The sequence below is a fragment of the Tachysurus fulvidraco genome, chromosome 9 (assembly GCF_022655615.1).
Source record: "Tachysurus fulvidraco isolate hzauxx_2018 chromosome 9, HZAU_PFXX_2.0, whole genome shotgun sequence".
Classification (NCBI taxonomy): domain Eukaryota; kingdom Metazoa; phylum Chordata; class Actinopteri; order Siluriformes; family Bagridae; genus Tachysurus; species Tachysurus fulvidraco.
Window position 1 is genome coordinate 13,345,848 of NC_062526.1, and position 21,116 is coordinate 13,366,963.

The 21,116-nt window shown below is 39.2% G+C and overlaps 1 protein-coding gene across 6 annotated transcripts in view; it reads left to right on the forward strand.

The window, feature by feature from the left end:
- Positions 1 to 2,155: 2,155 nt before the first annotated feature.
- Positions 2,156 to 21,116, forward strand: part of cntrl (centriolin) — a 53,116-nt gene continuing 34,155 nt past the window's right edge. For 3 of the 6 annotated variants that reach the window (XM_027145688.2, XM_027145691.2, XM_027145694.2), the window contains exons 1-12: positions 2,156 to 2,438; positions 3,643 to 3,770; positions 3,887 to 4,017; positions 4,097 to 4,238; positions 4,341 to 4,527; positions 6,456 to 6,649; positions 7,411 to 7,488; positions 7,703 to 7,822; positions 16,952 to 17,081; positions 17,595 to 17,725; positions 18,882 to 19,076; positions 20,474 to 20,627. In XM_027145688.2, the coding sequence (XP_027001489.2) occupies positions 2,285 to 2,438; positions 3,643 to 3,770; positions 3,887 to 4,017; positions 4,097 to 4,238; positions 4,341 to 4,527; positions 6,456 to 6,649; positions 7,411 to 7,488; positions 7,703 to 7,822; positions 16,952 to 17,081; positions 17,595 to 17,725; positions 18,882 to 19,076; positions 20,474 to 20,627 (1,744 nt within the window). In that variant the 5' untranslated portion in view covers positions 2,156 to 2,284. The remainder of the gene's footprint in view (positions 2,439 to 3,642; positions 3,771 to 3,886; positions 4,018 to 4,096; positions 4,239 to 4,340; positions 4,528 to 6,455; positions 6,650 to 7,410; positions 7,489 to 7,702; positions 7,823 to 16,951; positions 17,082 to 17,594; positions 17,726 to 18,881; positions 19,077 to 20,473; positions 20,628 to 21,116) is intronic. The other 3 variants (XM_027145689.2, XM_027145692.2, XM_027145693.2) reach the window with 3 other exon arrangements.

Genomic DNA, 21,116 nt, shown 5'->3' on the forward strand with positions numbered 1-21,116 from the left:
AATTACTACTGACATCTATTTTTTCCATTATACTATATCTCTATGGCTCAATTCTGATTATTCAGATTAGCGTGTGTTCCAAAGCTTTTATAGTAACAGATAACTGCACAGGCTACATAATCTAAGCCTAATAATTATTATTAAAAAAAAACTTATAAAGGTTGACATAAAATTTGTAAGAACGTTTTGTTATTTGCCATTTGTCAGATGTCCTCACAGGAGTGAGAGGTATTGTGCTTATTTGTGCAGTAGGATGACAAGATGAAAATACTTATGTTATCTAAACATTTACACTGAGTGGTCATTTTAATAGTAACACCTATATCTGCTCATTTATGTATTTATCTAATCAGCCAGCGGAAGTGCAATGCATAAAATCAAGCAGTTATAGATAAAGAATTATCACATCAAACATCAGAATGGGGAAAAAATGTGAACTCTGTGATTTTAACGGTTGTTTAACGGTTGTTTTAGGAATTTGCCCAAGCGAGGAGAGATCAGGAATGTTTTCTTCTACACGTGCTTTGAGAAATCTTGACACAGACACACAACATTGAATCTTAATCTGTCTATTTAAACAGCCTACTTAAATATAGACATTCTCACACAAGGTTAAAGGAAATAAAGTGTAAGTAAGGACAACCATTCCAAATGGGGATGGAAGCAATCCCCAATTCTGCCCTTCTGGAAACAAGAACTCCACATTTAGCAGCAAACACATATAATATTAGTCTGAGAATTTAAGCAACTGTGGATCTACTAAGGTTTTCCAAAAACGAATGCTAGAACATCTTGTTAATGACAGTGATCAGAGGAAAATGACTAGACTGGTCTGACATTACAGAAAGTATATACTAACTACAAAACAAAAAAAAACAAAAAACTATACAACCATGGTGAGAAGAAAGGTTTCTCAGAATACACATACAGTAAACCACTCCTATCAAGAACAAGAATCAGATGCAATCATAAACACAGAGCGGCCACATCAACACCCAGCAGTCTTCAGCTGTCCAATTTGGGTGAGTATGTGCCTCAGTTTCTTATTCTTTTCTGACAGGGGTGGAACCCAATGCTCTTCTGCTGTTGTAGCTCATCCTCCTCAAGCGTCAATATTTTGTACATGTTGAGATGCTTTTCTTTATGTTTATATGAATGACCTTGGACCAATCTGTCCAGTTAATTCGGAGAGCTGAACTGTTGTGTGTGAAAATCCGAGAAGGAGCTTTTTAAATACTCAAGCCATGCCATCTGGAACATCTGGAACCAACAACCATGCCATGTTTAAAGTCACAGATATCACAATTTTCCTCCATACTGATCTTATCTGATGCTAGGGGTGTGTGTGTGTGTGTGTGTGTGTGTGTGTGTGTGTGTGTGTGTGTGTGTGTGTGTGTGTGTGTGTGTTTTACTTGTTGCCTCAGGTATTGAGTTGTAGGCTTAGTGTGGGAGCGTTTTGTTGTGCCCTGCCTTGTGCCCCATGTCTGCTGGCAAAGGCTCCAGGTTTCCTGACTCTGTCACAAAACTGAATTTTCCACCACCACACGTTTTCTCGTTTGAGACAATACCTCCATAATATTCTTTTAATCTTTTTTTTCAAGTTCGGACTTTTATTTTGACAGAAACTTGTTCTCATGCCTTATTACCGCAACATTGTCTGACTTAAGATTATTCTAATAAACGTAATGTCACAAGTCATGAAACGTGGACTTTCAACGAATCCTTCAATGAAAACGGTCCTTTTTTGTGTTTAACATTGTTTCCATGAAAGTTATGAGAATTAGCGCTATTTTGTCAGATAGCCATGTAGCGTTGCCGTTAACAGCATTAACTCCTTCCTCTTTTGTAGCTATGTGTCCATGGCAACAAGCAAAGCACTATTGCAATACTGCTGTCTAGCTGCCATGCTAACAACTCATCACTGACGCGTAAATAGGGATACAGTGAGGATGTTAATAATGTTTCTAAGAATCTGGCAACGTGATTGTACGAAGTGATTAAACTATTCGGTCAATGGCATCGCTAATTCAACGGTTAAAAAGCAACTTAACTAGATTAGTTAAATACGCTAGCTAAGTTAGTTTAGCAGTTCAGGTAGCTAACTAAGTGACTTAAAACGATAATAGTCCATTATAAGATATTTAAACTACATTAAATCAGAGAACCGCAGATGACTTACAGCAGGTTGTGCTAGCATGGTGAATATTCATAGTGGAAACAGCTATTTTAGGTGCTCTGTGTTGCAAAGGGGACCTGATTTTGATAGCCAGCTAGCTAACGAAGTATGGCAAGTATGAAGCGGATAAGTGATTCACACAGAGCCTTGCCTGTGGAGAGACTGAAAGTTTCCAGCAGCGTGTTGAGGTCAGCTTCAACTCCTGGCCACAGTCAGAGTCAAGCAACAGCAAGTGAAGATGCAGCTGGGCTCAGTGATGACGGTAAATGACAACCTTTAGCGTTTAATAGGAAAACTGTTCCTTATACAGCTAAACAGAACTTTCGTTTATCCTTTACACAAGCTTTAAATTTGCACAATTTTTGTCCTCATATTTGGAATCTATTTGGATTTGAATAAGGAAAGTATGTGACATTCATTCATTCATTTTCTGTGACCACTTTATCCCAGTTAGGGTCGTAGATGAGACAAATTCTATCCCAGTAACAGTGCAGTTCAGGAGAATTCACCACTGATGGGACGTCAGTTCATTCAGCTGCATCAGACACTCACACACTTATTCACAATTAATGGCAATTTATAGTAGCTGAGGTTGGGTGATGGGAAGAAACCAGAGAAGGAAACCAAAGTGAAAATTTGGAGAACGTAATACAATACCTGAGCTCATCTTCTTACATGGTTACAGCTCAGGATCTGTGAGGCAGAAGTATCTGCCTTTTTAAGTGAAAATTAGTTTCCTATGAAATGATTGACACTCAGGTTCCAAAACAAACTTTAATTTTCAGTTAGTAAATATATGATCAAATGTTAAAACACCTAATGCTTCCCCCAGTGTCATCATGGGTTTGAGGAAGAATATGAAGCTAGGTGTGATTGTGTGTGTGTGTGTGTGTGTGTGTGTGTGTGTGTGTGTGTGTGTGTGTGTGTGTGTGTGTGTGAGAGAGAGAGAGAGAGAGAGAGGGAGAGAGCTGTTCGGACATCTAGGGGGCATTTATTTAACTATCTCAGTGCCAGAACAGAAACAAGTCTTGCTGTATAGCTACCTCTTACCCTGAGAGATGGTGGGACCAGTCGAGCAGTGAAAGATGATATGTGGGAGCAGGGTGCACTACAAGGAGTCATAAGAGCTTTGAGATAAGATTGAGCTGCTCCATTTTTAGCTTTGCATGCAAGCATCAGTTTTTCGAACCTGCATGCAGCTACTGGAATCCAATGGAGGGAGCGCAGCAGTGGGGTGTAAGAATTTAGATTGGACATGTTTTTCTGCCCTGCCTCCACTGATACCAGGATCCCAGAGCTCCAAATCCACCCTTCCCTTGAGCAAGATAAAGTGGATACTAAAGAATATATAAATGGATAAAAGATTTAAAATTTGTTCCTCCTGTGTAAACTCTCAAATACTTGCCCTTCCATATTTAAGGTGGTAATAATTCTGTCACATTCACTTATTATTATTTTGCTTGAAGATGAAATAAAATGCACAGGGACAAGATACATCACAGAAGATTATATTAAGAAGATGACCAAGCAAGACAATTTGTCTCTTGTGCACCGTTTGAATCTGTCCACCACTCATGGTGATAAATACTTCAAGGTATTTATACTTTAATACTTTAAGGTATGATGGTGTTCAATCTACTGCTAATAACCTATTGATCTGAGTGTTTGTTTTGTAATATATTTTGTTAATTTGTGCTTTTTGTCTCTTAGTACATTGAGAATTTGGACAAGTGTGAGCGTGTTCAAGTTCTCAACCTCAGTAATAACACCATTGAAAAAATCGAGAAACTGGAGAAGCTTAATCAACTGCATGAGCTGCACCTTTCCAATAACAGAATAAGGAAATTATTATGTTATTTTTATTAAGGAAGAATCTTATTTTGTAGAAATTACTGAAAATTGTTGTTTTCCCTCATGCAGGAAAATAGAAGGCCTCGAGCAAATGGCAAACCTACAGATTCTGAATCTGGCCAACAACAGTATTGAAAAAGTTCCGCTGTGGATGGGGAAAAAACTCAGATCCCTTCAGAAGCTAAACCTCCAGAAAAACAAGATATTTTCTGTTAGTCTAACTTTATTCTGCCTAAGCTGTTTATCAGTTATTTGTGTATGCCATGACATAACTTTTAACTTTATTATTTAAAAACTTTCTTTTGTCTTTCAGCTTCATGAACTTGCCAAATTGAAGCATCTAAAAAGTCTCACAGAGCTGATGTTAGCAGAGAACCCTGTATCTGACCTTCCCCACTACCGCCTCTTCATAGTCTTCCATCTGAGATCACTGCAGTTTCTGGATGGACAGCCAATCAGTGAGCAGGAGCGAGAGAAAGCACATCAGCGCTTTCACAGCGGTATACTGTTATTTCTACTCACTGTTGGTATAGAAGCTCTGATCAGAGCTGTAGGATCTCTTAAGAGTCAAGTCGAGAAACATTTATTGTTATTTTAACCAAATGTTGCTGAAGCAGTGCACATTGAAATGAAACATCATTTTTCCTGGACAAGGATGCTACATAAAAAGACACAGAGCTACAGAAGATAACACAGACCTAAGGGTTATTAAGGGCTAAAAATTAAATTAACCTATTCACATAAAGCACATCTGTGTAACCTTATGTAAACACTGCAAGACAAAAGACCAGTATTTGCTCTCTCACTTGTTGAAAGGTAGTTATTAAAAGAGGGGTATAAAACTTTTCTAAAACTTTAGATGGACTGTACCATGAAACTGTTCCATGGAATAGCATGAAGCCCATCATCAACAAATAGAGAAAATGGAGCACCACAGTGACATCATTAGGCTCTCCTTCAAAATTGTATAGACAAAATCATAGCAGGGTATTAAAAAAGTTAGGCTTTTAACTACAAATTTAAAAGCTTTGTAGGAAAAAAGACACAATAACCATGGTGCAGTATGATGATGAGCATCACATGCACACTAATGCAATCAGATTACACCTTTTTTATTTTTCATAAAATGTTTCTCTGAGTTAGGGTCAAGTTTAAGGTGACTGACTTGGATAGTCTAAAACCTTCCAGCTTTTGCCCTTGATGAAGTCCGTTGTTGAGTAGGCTGTGTGATATGGCTCATTGTCTTGCTGCATGATGAAGTTTCTTCAAATTAGATGAGATGCTTTGTATTTTGGCACACATGATGGATTTTTAATTTTATTTATGCTTCTACCATCATGAATTACATCATCAGTGAAGATTAGAGAGCCTTTTCTATAAAACAGCCATGTAAGTCCATGCTTCTATAATTCTGCAGAAAAGTTTACCATCCTGTAGCCCACACACTTTGGACTGGTGAACTTTACATTGTTTTGAGATCCTGATAACCCTCCACAAGTTCAGTTTTTCCTAACTATGATTTAGAAACAATTCAATTCAAGTTTATTTGTATAGCGCTTTTTACAATTGACATTGTCTCAAAGCAGCTTTACAGAACATAAACATAGAACAAAGGGTTATTATAAGAATAATATAAAGATTAATAGAATACAAAATTCAAGATTAATATTAGATAGATTTAGTTCACAATGTGTATGTATATATCCCCAATGAGCAAGTCTGAGTTGACTCAGGCAGCAGTGGCAAGGAAAAACTCCCTTAGATGGTAAGGAAGGATCCTTGAGAGGAACCAGGCTCAAGGGGAACCCATCCTCATATGGGTGACACTGGAGGGTGTGATTATAAATTTACAGTCTAACAAATGTTGTATAGATGCAAAATATCACATGGAGTTCACATCTTTTTAGTATAGCAGAAACTAAGTGTAGCCGGTAGATCTCTGGATGCCTCAGGGTTTGCTGGGTCGGCCTCATCTCAGTGGTCCAAATAGATCTGAGTGCTCCAGAACATCAAACTGTAAACAGTTGTGTTTTTATAGAGGTAGAGGTGTTTTTATAGAGGTAGTCACACTTCTTAATCATTAATTAATCGTGTGCATATCAATAGTAGCACTTTGAAATTAAATTAGTCTTTTAATAGTTGTGGACGTACAGCGGTGGACTTATTCTACCCATCTGGTTTGAGTATGTTGGTTCACTTTTAGGGAAAAATGTTTATATATAGAAATCTGTTGTGTTCTTAGTTGTCACCAGAGCTGAAATAATGAAAAAAAAACAACAACGATGGATGGCTTTTCCTTTTCTAAGACCATAACTGAACAGTAAATAATGTATATAAAATAATAATGATAATTGTGATTATGAAAAATGCAAGTAATTGGATGTAAATGTTCAGCTTGTCACCTGTGCTGCTGCTTTCTGGCTTGCAGAGGAGGTAGATCGTCTGGAGCAAGAGCTGGAAGTAAGAGGAGCAGAGATTGAGCGACTACAGGAGGAGAAAGCTGCAGCATTAAAGGAGTTGGAGCATCAAGAGAAGCTCCAGCAAAGCCTGAGGCAGCAAAGCCAGGAGCAACAGTGGAGACAGGAACAACTTGAAATGGAGCTGGACACCAAGTCAGAACTGGTGTGTACCAGCGCTTTCTTGTTCATCTGTGCTGATCATAATATTCAAGGCAATGATGTTTACAAAATAATTGTGTTTACAAAATTGCCTACTATAAACCATTTTATTTTTAAATTACTTCCTTTCTCTATCTTACTGAATCTTAGCCAATTTCCTTTTCACTTCTTCCTACTTTCTGTAGAGGTCTTTCAGCCACCCTAAAGGTAGTATTAAATACTATTTAAATGGTTTATTTATTTATATATTGCTTGCATTCTTTTATATCTTTGTTAGATGTTTTGTGTTTCCCAATTTGGTTCTGCTTCATGAGTGAGGGAATCTTTGAATAAGTGCTCTGGTGGGATGAATAGAAGCAGTGAGTGGTGTTTATTTGACTTTTTTGGTGTCTGTATGAAAAGAAGGAAAAAACAGCATAAATAGCTTCAGTGCACCATGGCATAAAATCCTTTAGAGCACTGTTCTTACAAAAAACATTCATTCCCTTTGAGGTTGAGGTTTTGATGATGGTGTTTGAGATTACCGTTTTCCATAGGTGTTTTTCATCCTCACCAAAACATACAGTTTTATCATTGTCAGCTGTCTGTACATTCATATATATTTTTATTATAATCGTTCCAAAAATAGATTGATTGACATACATGTTCTTTTATAAATTTTGCATGCCTTTTCTATTTCTATGCTACTTTTCCATGCTGCATTCTCAGCCACAATTGCCTGTTCTGCTGGATTCTTTCTACAAGGTATTCATTTGTGTCAATCAGTTTCTGTTAGATCAATCATCAACCAGATCCCGAAGCACTAGTGAAGCGAAATGTCATGACTTTCTCCTATGCCACCAGGTAGTCACTGAGAGTGATGTGAACTAGCACTGCTGTCTTCATGAGCATGCTACAATACGTTCTGCATGCATGTCAAGTTTTTAGATCCTATGCATTTTAACCATTTAAAGTTGACCAGTTACCTTTATGGGCTATGTTTGCAGTGGTGTTTATGTTCTATATTTAATACTTGTACCTGAAGTATTGTCTTGTAAACACACTTTTATTTTTTCAGTTAAAGCAGAAGACTTCAGAGCTAACCCGGGCTTGTCAGAAACAGTATGAGCTTGAGCAAGAGCTGGCTTTTCACAAGATAGATGCAAAGTTTGAGCCACTTCCATATTATCCTAATCATGTGAGTTTTATTATGTTGGCTTTGTAGCAGCCAACATTCTGATTTCCGTTATAAGCTTATGATTATTATTATTATTATTATTATTATTATTATGTTGGCTTTGTAGAAGCCAACATTCTGATTTCCGTTATAAGCTTATTATTATTATTATTATTATTATTATTATTATTATTATTATTATTATTATTATGTTGGCTTTGTAGAAGCCAACATTCTGATTTCCGTTATAAGCTTATTATTATTATTATTATGTTGGCTTTGTAGAAGCCAACATTCTGATTTCCGTTATAAGCTTATTATTATTATTATTATGTTGGCTTTGTAGAAGCCAACATTCTGATTTCCGTTATAAGCTTATTATTATTATTATTATTATTATTATTATTATTATTATTATTATTATTATTATTATTATTATTATTATTATGTTAGGTTTGTAGAAGCCAACATTCTGATTTCCGTTATAAGCTTATTATAATTATTATTATTATTATTATCATCATCATCTTCATCATCATTATTATTATTATTATTATGTTGGCTTTGTAGCAGCCAACATTCTGATTTCCGTTATAAGCTTATGATTATTATTATTATTATTATTATGTTGGCTTTGTAGAAGCCAACATTCTGATTTCCGTTATAAGCTTATTATTATTATTATTATTATTATTATTATTATTATTATTATTATGTTGGCTTTGTAGAAGCCAACATTCTGATTTCTGTTATAAGCTTATTATTATTATTATTATGTTGGCTTTGTAGAAGCCAACATTCTGATTTCCGTTATAAGCTTATTATTATTATTATTATGTTGGCTTTGTAGAAGCCAACATTCTGATTTCCGTTATAAGCTTATTATTATTATTATTATTATTATTATTATTATTATTATTATTATTATTATTATTATTATTATTATTATGTTGGGTTTGTAGAAGCCAACATTCTGATTTCCGTTATAAGCTTATTATAATAATTATTATTATTATTATTATTATCATCATCATCATCATCATCATCATCATCATCATCATCATTATTATTATTATTATTATTATTATGTTGGCTTTGTAGAAGCCAACATTCTGATTTCCGTTATAAGCTTATTATTATTATTATGTTGGCTTTGTAGAAGCCAACATTCTGATTTCCGTTATAAGCTTATTATTATTATTATTATTATTATTATTATTATTATTATTATTATTCTTAAACAAAAATTTATTTAAAAAAATGCGGCCTAGGGCGTTCGAGCCACATGCACCAAATTCCGATATGTCGTAGACCCTGGTCTGAAGTTTGTTGCTTCTATTTTTCTAAGCGATCGGAATTCCGGCATTCCCGGTTCGGAAGCTCAAAGTGGCCTTTTTTCCCATAGACTTCCATTATAAACTTCTGAAGTTTGTAATTCGGCAAGTTTTCGAGCGATTTATACCGAACTCGGACAGGTTCTTTAGGACCTTACTCCGGACCAAATTTTTATTTCGGAGTTCCGATGGAATTTTCGGTTTTCCCGTAGTCGACGATCGAACATCCCATAGACTTGAATAGGGAATTCCGAAAAGTCCTCTAAGCTCTCACACACACAATACATCCAACATTAAGAATTGCATGTACTGTTCTATGCAGTATAATAAGTAGAATCCCATAATGACTGCAGTAATGACATGAAATGTCCAAACCCTCAGTAGCCTTTTTTGCCAAAAGTATTGGCACCCCACCAGGTATTCTGGTCACGTCACGTGTAGCCCCGCCCCCAAAACAAGTGAAATCAAAAATTTGCACAAGATGGACATGTGACATATCAAAACACTCAGCACATTGAGGGGAACTGCCCCATGGGTATTCTGGTCACGTCACGTGACGTCACGTGTAGCCCCGCCCCCAAAACAAGAGAAATCAAAAATTTGCACAACATGGACATGTGACATATCAAAACACTCAGCACAATGAGGGGAACTGCCCCACGGGTATTCTGGTCACGTCACGTGACGACACGTGACGACACGTGAAAATTAAAAATTTGCACAACATGGACATGTGACATATCAAAACACTCAGCACAATGAGGGGAACTGCCCCATGGGTATTCTGGTAACGGCACGTGATGTCACATGTAGCTCCGCCCCCAAAACAAGCGAAATTAAAAATTTTCACAACATGGACATGTGACATATCAAAACACTCAGCACTATGAGAGGAACTACCTCACGGGTATTCGGATCACGTCACATACTCATATCCGCTCACCTCCAATAGTATTGGCACTCTAGTGGTCCAGTAGCTTTCACAATCTTTTTGTCAACTCACCTCCAAACTGCCCCACGGGTATTCTGGTTACGTCACGTGACGTCACGTATAGCCCTGCCCCCAAAACCAGCGAAATCAAAAATTTGCACAACATGGACATGTGACATATCAAAACAGTCAGCACAATGAGGGGAACTGCCCCACGAGTGTTCTGGTCACATCACGTGACGTCACGTGATGTCACATGTAGCCCCGCCCCAAAAACAAGCAAAATTAAAAATTTGCACAACATGGACATGTGACATATCAAAACACTCAGCATAATGAGGGGAACTGCCCCACGGGTATTCTGGTCACGTCACGTGACGTCACGTTATGTCACATGTAGCCGCGCTTAAAAAAAAAAAAAAATTAAAAATTTGCACAACATGGACATGTGACATATCAAGACACTCAGCACAATGAGGGGAACTGGCCCACGGTGTTACGGTCACGTCACGTGAGGTCACGTGATGTCACATGTAGCCCCGCCCCAAAAACAGGCAAAATTTAAAATTTGCACAGCATGGACATGTGACATATCAAAACACTCAGCACAATGAGGGGAACTGCCCCACGGGTATTCTGGTCACGTCACTTGACGTCACGTGAGGTCACTTGACGTCACGTGAAAATTAAAAATTTGCACAACATGGACATGTGACATATCAAAACACTCAGCACAATGAGGGGAACTGCCCCAGGGGTATTCTGGTCAGGTGACGTCACGTGTAGCCCCGCCCCCAAAACATGAGAAAACAAAAAATGTGCACAACATGGACATGTGACATATCAAAACACTCAGCACAATGAGGGGAACTGCCTCACGGGTATTCTGGTCACGTCACGTGTAGCCCCATCCCCAAAACAAGCGAAATCAAAAATTTGCACATTATGGACATGTGACATATCAAAACACAGTACAATGAAACGCACTGCCCCATGGGTATTATGGTCACGTCACGTGACGTCATGTGAAAATTAAAATTTTGCACAACATGGACATGTGACATATCAAAACACTCAGCACAATGAGGGGAACTGCCCCACGTGTATTCTGGTCATGTCACGTAACTTCACGTTTAGCCCCGCCCCAAAACAAGCAAAATCAAAAATTTGCACAACATGGACATGTGACATATCAAAACACTCAGCACAATGAGGGGAACTGCCCCACGGGTATTCTGGTCACGTCACGTGACGTCACGTGATGTCACATGTAGCCCCGCCCCAAAAACAAGCAAAATTAAAAATTTGCACAACATGGACATGTGACATATCAAAACACTCAGCACAATGAGGGGAACTGCCCCACGGGTATTCTGGTCACGTCACGTGACGTCACGTGTAGCCCCGCCCCCAAAACAATCTAAATTTAAAATTTGCACAACATGGACATGTGATATGTCAAAACACTCAGCACAATGAGGGGAACTGCCCCACGGGTATTCTGGTCACGTCACGTGACGTCACCTATAGCCCTGCCCCCAAAACCAGCGAAATCAAAAATTTGCACAACATGGACATGTGACATATCAAAACACTCAGCACAATGAGGGGAACTGCCCCACGGGTATTCTGGTCACGTCACGTGACGTCACGTTATGTCATGTAGCCCCGCCCCAAAAAAAAGCAAAATTAAAAATTTGCACAACATGGACATGTGACATATCAAGACACTCAGCACAATGAGGGGAACTGGCCCACGGGTGTTACGGTCACGTCATGTGAGGTCACGTGATGTCACATGTAGCCCCACCCCAAAAACAGGCAAAATTAAAAATTTGCACAGCATGGACATGTGACATATCAAAACACTCAGCACAATGAGGGGAACTGCCCCAGGGGTATTCTGGTCAGGTGACGTCACGTGTAGCCCCGCCCCCAAAACATGAGAAAACAAAAAATTTGCACAACATGGACATGTGACATATCAAAACACTCAGTACAATGAAAGGCACTGCCCCACGGGTATTCTGGTCACATCACGTGACGTCACGTGTAGCCCCGACCCCAAAACAAGCGAAATCAAAAATTTGCACAACATGGAAATGTGACATATCAAAACACTCAGCACAATGAGGGGAACTGCCTCACGGGTATTCTGGTCACGTCACGTGTAGCCCCATCCCCAAAACAAGCGAAATCAAAAATTTGCACATTATGGACATGTGACATATCAAAACACTCAGTACAATGAAACGCACTGCCCCATGGGTATTATGGTCACGTCACGTGACGTAATGTGAAAATTAAAATTTTGCACAACATGGACATGTGACATATCAAAACACTCAGCACAATGAGGGGAACTGCCCCACGTGTATTCTGGTCATGTCACGTGACGTCACGTTTAGCCCCGCCCCAAAACAAGCAAAATCAAAAATTTGCACAACATGGACATGTGACATATCAAAACACTCAGCACAATGAGGGGAACTGCCCCACGGGTATTCTGGTCACGTCACGTGACGTCACGTGATGTCACATGTAGCCCCGCCCCAAAAACAAGCAAAATTAAAAATTTGCACAACATGGACATGTGACATATCAAAACACTCAGCACAATGAGGGGAACTGCACCACGGGTATTCTGGTCACGCCACGTGACGTCACGTGTAGCTCCGCCCCCAAAACTAGCAAAATCAAAAATTTGCACAACATGGACATGTGACATATCAAAACACTCAGCACAATGAGGGGAACTGCCCCACGGGTATTATGGTCACGTCATGTGAAGTCACGTGATGTCACATGAGTTCACGTGAAAATTAAAAATTTGCACATCATGGACATGTGACATATCAAAACACTCAGCACAATGAGGGGAACTGCCCCACGTGTATTCTGGTCATGTCACGTAACGTCACGTTTAGCCCCGCCCCAAAACAAGCAAAATCAAAAATTTGCACAACATGGACATGTGACATATCAAAACACTCAGCACAATGAGGGGAACTGCCCCACGGGTATTCTGGTCACGTCACGTGATGTCACATGTAGCCCCGCCCCAAAAACAAGCAAAATTAAAAATTTGCACAACATGGACATGTGACATATCAAAACACTCAGCACAATGAGGGGAACTGCCCCACGGGTATTCTGGTCACGTCACGTGACGTCACGTGTAGCCCCGCCCCCAAAACAATCTAAATTTAAAATTTGCACAACATGGACATGTGACATGTCAAAACACTCAGCACAATGAGGGGAACTGCCCCACGGGTATTCTGGTCACGTCACGTGACGTCACCTATAGCCCTGCCCCCAAAACCAGCGAAATCAAAAATTTGCACAACATGGACATGTGACATATCAAAACAGTCAGCACAATGAGGGGAACTGCCCCACGAGTATTCTGGTCACATCACGTGACGTCACGTAATGTCACATGTAGCCCCGCCCCAAAAACAAGCAAAATTAAAAATTTGCACAACATGGACATGTGACATATCAAAACACTCAGCACAATGAGGGGAACTGCCCCACGGGTATTCTGGTCACGTCACGTGACGTCACGTTATGTCATGTAGCCCCGCCCCAAAAAAAAGCAAAATTAAAAATTTGCACAACATGGACATGTGACATATCAAGACACTCAGCACAATGAGGGGAACTGGCCCACGGGTGTTACGGTCACGTCATGTGAGGTCACGTGATGTCACATGTAGCCCCACCCCAAAAGCAGGCAAAATTAAAAATTTGCACAGCATGGACATGTGACATATCAAAACACTCAGCACAATGAGGGGAACTGCCCCAAGGGTATTCTGGTCACGTCACTTGACGTCACGTGAGGTCACTTGACGTCACGTGAAAATTAAAAATTTGCACAACATGGACATGTGACATATCAAAACACTCAGCACAATGAGGGGAACTGCCCCAGGGGTATTCTGGTCAGGTGACGTCACGTGTAGCCCTGCCCCCAAAACATGAGAAAACAAAAAATTTGCACAACATGGACATGTGACATATCAAAACACTCAGTACAATGAAAGGCACTGCCCCACGGGTATTCTGGTCACATCACGTGACGTCACGTGTAGCCCCGACCCCAAAACAAGCGAAATCAAAAATTTGCACAACATGGAAATGTGACATATCAAAACACTCAGCACAATGAGGGGAACTGCCTCACGGGTATTCTGGTCACGTCACGTGTAGCCCCATCCCCAAAACAAGCGAAATCAAAAATTTGCACATTATGGACATGTGACATATCAAAACACTCAGTACAATGAAACGCACTGCCCCATGGGTATTATGGTCACGTCACGTGACGTCATGTGAAAATTAAAATTTTGCACAACATGGACATGTGACATATCAAAACACTCAGCACAATGAGGGGAACTGCCCCACGTGTATTCTGGTCATGTCACGTGACGTCACGTTTAGCCCCGCCCCAAAACAAGCAAAATCAAAAATTTGCACAACATGGACATGTGACATATCAAAACACTCAGCACAATGAGGGGAACTGCACCACGGGTATTCTGGTCACGCCACGTGATGTCACGTGTAGCTCCGCCCCCAAAACTAGCAAAATCAAAAATTTGCACAACATGGACATGTGACATATCAAAACACTCAGCACAATGAGGGGAACTGCCCCACAGGTATTATGGTCACGTCATGTGAAGTCACGTGATGTCACATGAGTTCACGTGAAAATTAAAAATTTGCACATCATGGACATGTGACATATCAAAACACTCAACACAATGAGGGGAACTGCCCCATGGGTATTCTGGTCACGTCATGTGACGTCACGTGTAGCCCCGCCTTCAAAACAAGCGAAATTAAAAATTTGCACAACATGGACATGTGACATGTCAAAACACTCAGCATAATGAGGGGATCTGGCCCACAGGTATTCTGGTCACGTCACGTGACGTCACGTGTAGCCCCACCCCCAAAACAAGCAAAATCAAAAATTTTCATAACATGGACATGTGACATATCAAAACACTCAGCACAATGAGGGGAACTGCCCCACGGGTATTCTGGTCACGTCACGTGACGTCACATGATGTCACATGTAGCCCCGCCCCAAAAACAAGCAAAATTAAAAATTTGCACAACATGGACATGTGACATATCAAAACACTCAGCACAATGAGGGGAACTGCCCCACGGGTATTCTGGTCACATCACGTGACGTCACGTGATGTCACATGTAGCCCCACCCCAAAAACAAGCAAAATTAAAAATTTGCACAACATGGACATGTGACATATCAAAACACTCAGCACAATGAGGGGAACTGCCCCACGGGTATTCTGGTCATGTCACGTGACGTCACGTGAGGTCACTTGACGTCACGTGAAAATTAAAAATTTGCACATCATGGACATGTGACATATCAAAACACAGCACAATGAGGGGAACTGTCCCACGGGTATTCTGGTCACGTCATGTGACGTCACGTGTAGCCACGCCCCCAAAACAAGCGAAATCAAAAATTTGCACCACATAGACATGTGACATATCAAAACACTCAGCACATTGAGGGAAACTGCCCCATGTGTATTCTGGTCACGTCACTTGTCATCACGTGTAGCCCCGCCCCAAAACAAGCGAAATCAAAAATTTGCACCACATAGACATGTGACATATGAAAACACTCAGCGCATTGAGGGGAACTGCCCCACGGAGATTCTGGTCACGTCACGTGACGTCACGTGAGGTAACGTGAAAATTTAAAATTTGCACAACATGGACATGTGACATATCAAAACACTCAGCACAATGAGGGGAACTGCCCCACGGGTATTCTGTTCACGTCACGTGACGTCACTTGAGGTCACGTGAAAATTAAAAATTTGCACAACATGGACATGTGACATATCAAAACACTCAGCACAATGAGGGGAACTGCCCCACGGGTATTCTGTTCACGTCACGTGACGTCACTTGAGGTCACGTGAAAATTAAAAATTTGCACAACATGGACATGTGACATATCAAAACACTCAGCACAATGAGGGGAACTGCCCCACGGGTATTCTGTTCACGTCACGTGACGTCACTTGAGGTCACATGAAAATTAATAATTTGCACAACATGGACATGTGACATATCAAAACACTCAGCACAATGAGGGGAAATACCTCACGGGTATTCGGAACACGTCACATGCTCATGTCTGCTCACTTCCAAAAGTATTGGCACCCTAGCCGTCCAGTAGCTTTCACAATCTTTCTGTCCAATTGCCTCCAAAATGCACCGGCCTTTGCGAATTCTTGCACCGTCAAAGCCAACATCAAAGTTTGTCGCGACAAACTTTACAAATCTAGTTAAGACTTGCTTTATTAATTTGGCAGTTGTTACACTTGATATTAAATGCCTGTTTGTGTTTGCAAGATGACTGTCTGTGTTTATCCAGCTGCCATTTCTGCATTTTCTGCAAATTAAAATTACCACTGCACGTCCTCTATTCGTAATACCTGCATATGGTGCGGACAGTGTAATGTGATTTGACATGGCTTCAGCTGCAGACTGGTCAAACTATACCCATGACAGTGTCAAAGTTTTGATAAGATGCAGACAGACCTTGTCTACTGTAATAAATTACCAAAACATCTTACATCTTATCCTGACAACTGGCTAACCATGTTATTCACCTATGACCTGCTTTTAATCTTCCATTTGCACAAAATAGCAAGTGGAGATAGTCAACCTGTGTGCACATTTAAAGTGTATCATTGGTTTTACATTTTACTATTAAATATCTTGTCATCTACATTTCTATCAAGTTACATGAATAAATTTCCATCTGTGCACTGTGAAACAGTCTGTTCTCCATCTTATATGTTATAACCTCTTTAGGACCTGGATGGGGATGTGCTTGGTGAGAGTCCATACATTGGAAAAGCCCGTCACAAAAGGAGCACATTTACATCAGACATTATAGATGCAGGGGACAAGAATCAGGCTTTTGTGGGTCTCACACATACAGGTAAAGAGCCGGAGGAGGGGTCTAGGCATGACTTGGCAAGAGTTACTGACATCCATATAGTACATATTGTTTTTTGTTTGTTTAATTTTACATGAGTTGACATTAGAAGCTTTCTATCTATACACTATGCATTTTATGCTAGAGCATGTAAAGAGCACTGTCTCACATAATTCCCATATCTCTTTGGGGTGATAATGGATTGAGCATTATACTGCCTCAGTGTGGATTAAGTTCATTTAACTGCATAGTCTCTCTCTTTTTATTAGTCTCAAATTATGTGGAACATCCTTATAGAACTACTAAAGAAACAATAACATACTAGAATGAATGCAGTAATATAAATATGTTGTTCATGAACTACTGTCTGAGTTGTGCATTTAAAAAAACAGCTTCTTTACAATCAATGTGTATAACGATGTATCATAACAATGTAAAAATAAAGAATTGACTCATAGAGCATATATTTTGGTTAGTACAGTGCTATTGTATGGTATAATGTTGTTCTTTGTTCAGCAGTAAATGCTGTGACTGTAGCAGAGGAGCGTCTACAGCAGCTGCGCAAGGAGATGGATTGCACAGAGCAACAGATCCTGAGAGCCAGTGAGGAGCTGCACCAACTAGAAGAGGCAGCATCTCAAAAACGAGTGAGTGTCTTTTTGAAATAGTGTATATATTTTTTTCTCATTACTGTTGGTCTATGATATTTAATTTAAAGCTCTGATTTGATGACTTTTATGAGTTATGAAAAATATTGTAGGTGTATTATGATGAGTAAAAGCGTGCAGATACAAGACAAGAGCTTCAGTTAAGAACAAACAGTCAGAATGGAGATTGGACTGTGGCACGGTTGTTGGTGCCAGATGGGCTGGTTTGAGTATTTCAGATAATGATAAACTTTATGCGGCAGTTCTGTGGGTGGAAATGCCTGGTCGATAAGAGAGGTCAAAGGAGAATAGCCAGATGCCCAGAGAAAGAGAAAAACTATAGTAACTCAAATTGCCACTCCTTCCATCCCTGATGAACAGAAAAGCATCCCAGTAGGCAGAATGCTCTATTTGAGGAAAAAGTCAAGTTAGCAGTTGTGAATTGGAAGAACTTGAGAGAATTATGAAATATGCAACTTAACCAACAGTAGACAAGTAAATATTATTGAAGTATAGTACAGTAATAAGTCAGTTCAGTTAATTAGTCTTATTAGGAATGTTTTGTTAGCAGAAATAATAAAAAGAAATGGCACTTTTCCCACCTGAAGTGAGAGAAAAAAAAAACTAAAAAGGGACTAGAACACAATGTCAGATCTTACACTTTAAGCTAGAAACAAGAATTTAGTTTTGCATTAACAAGTATTTTGTTTTGCATTAAACACCATATGGTTTGAGGAAAAGCTGCTGCTTATCTGTTTTATTTAAGATGTAAACATTTAAAGTTGTAATGCACCTGATATATACATTGTTATCTTGTGCCATATTTCATATTTGCCATATTTATGTGTAGGGAATGTTTCTTAGGGATATCAATAATTTAGGTAAACATATTTATGAAACAAAATACTATATATTTTTTAAATGTTATTTTAAATGAAAAAATAAGGCTTTTTTTGTTAGGAAATGTTATGAAATATGTATGGAAAATTAGAATTTTTGTGTGTGAGGTGTGGTTTGTATACTTATATAAATATTATATGTGCTTATTTATGATGCATATTTTGATACCGGATCAATCAAAACACATATTGCAATCAATGTTACTGAGCACATTTTCTTACATGGGGTCAGCTGTAACTCTAGTTCTATGTGGCAGATTTCAGAAGCAGAGAAGGACCATTTTAGACAGCAACTGCACATGAAGATCCAGAATTTGAGTGAGATGCAGCAGGAGGCAGAGACCCTGGAGAAGCAGCTGGACAGGCAGAGCTCTGAGCTCAATGTGGCTCAAGGGGAGCTAGACCAACTCCAGAGCTTACTGCACACTTTGAATCCAGAAGACATCAGACAGGTTAGTAAAAATTTCAGACACAGTTTTTGTCTTTGTGGAACCTCAATCTATGTTGCTGAATTTATTGTACTTCTAAGTCACTGAACTTTCTTGAGAAAGGTAAAAATATGACTGGTAAAATATCTCTGCCTGCAACCATGACAATAGCAGCTATATCCTGAATATTGCCATGGCTCCATCTCAGGAACAAGGGAAGTGCATGGAAAACAAGATCAGCCTCCCAATGGAATATACAGTTAATCAGAGGTGTTTAGAGAGTACCCAAAGCTCCAGCCAACTAATACACGGTGCATGTCTCTTTAAGGAAATAGGAAGAGTCTTTCTGTAGGGAATTTGGGTGGAGCTTAAAAAGTTGCTTACTCTCTCTTAGGATATTTGGTCATAGCTTGGTTATAGGCATTGATTGGTTGAATAGAGAGTGTCCTGTGTTGATTCAAAGCAGAAGCGAGAGCTGGGGAGAAAGGGAGAGAATACTGAGGAACTGTGTGTGCGTGTGTGTGTGCGTGTGCGCGTGCGTGTGCGTGTGTGTGTGCGTGCGTGCATGTGTTGGTTGGGGGATGAATTGCAAAGCAGGGGAAAAACCCTGTACTATGGCTCGAATCTACAATCAAAAACTTTATGGCTAAAGGCTAAAGCTGAGCCTTCTTGTAGCCTCACATGAGCCAGTAATGGAGGGAGAGCAGGATTTGTGTTTGTCAGCCACTTTATGTTAGTAAGTATCCCAGTGGAGTGGTTGTGATTATATGTTTGCATCTGTTTTTATAATGCTGTGTACGGTCTTTATCATTTCACGCTTGAAGGACTTTATCAACTTTTTCTTCAGTTCAATAAGTTTGCTTGATAAAAAAGTTGTATCAAATTGTACGTTCTGATATAAAATATCTCTTGAATAACCCAGTTCTTTTTTTATCTATATGATTTATGAAAGTAAATATATATGTTAAAGTTCACTGTCATGCCACCCTGTAATAAAAAATATTCATGAAAAATAACAAAGGTTTTTGCATTTGTACCAAACTGTAATAGTTGTGATAGTGGAAGAAACAGACATAGATGAAATGTGCAGTGCAGGGTTATGTGTTCTGTAGCACTAACTGTTCGGATCTCCATGTCCTGATTTTCATGTATTAATTGTTAAGTGCTTAAATAACATGCTGATTTTTTTCAGTCAGAAATAGTAGTAACTGAACTACAACCTATGGCACATTTAGTATGATGTGCATATATAAAGGCTAATTTTGCCTTTACAAGAAAATGTGCATGATAATTTAGTCCACGAGAAATCATTTTCAGCTACTTGTTACATTAACTCAAACCATGATCCACAAGACAATACAGAATGTAATGTGAGCATTCTTTGTGTGTAAACCCTCTGTCTACTGATTTTTTTCCCTCAGTATCATGTGAAGGCTCAGTTGACCAGTAAAAGTCAGCTGCTTTCCATCATGAGTAGGAAACAGCATGAGTTGGAAGGCCGGCTAGATGACATGCTCAGTCGCATTGCAAAGGAGACGCAAGAGATCAAAGATTTAGAACAACAGCTTACTGATGGTGAGAGACATTCTTCTGATATTGGGATTTTTTTTCCAAGGCATTAAGTCTTTTGCAAGCTGCATGGAGAGGAAAATTTTATGTATTGTGGGTTGTGCGGCATCGTTCTATGCGCTGTGGATTTTTCTCAGTGCCATTCATAGAGAATTCACCAACCCCTCACTAAGTAGTATTGCTAATCAGGAATGATATAACATTGATATACTGACAAACCTCTCTGCTTATTAGTGCCTAGGTCTACTATCTAGATTTACAGATCTGTAAATGTATTTATTTTAGCTTTGTATTATATATTTTACAATATATATTTTAAATGCAACCAAAATTCACTACTTTACTTCTAATACTTTGGTAAAAATAATTGAAAGTCTAATCTTTTTATTTATAAGAATCATAAATCTTTAGATTTTGTTCTCTCAGCATAAAAATAGATCAAAATCCAGATTTCTAGAAAAACCTGAAACTAAATTTCTAGGTTTCAGATTTTTT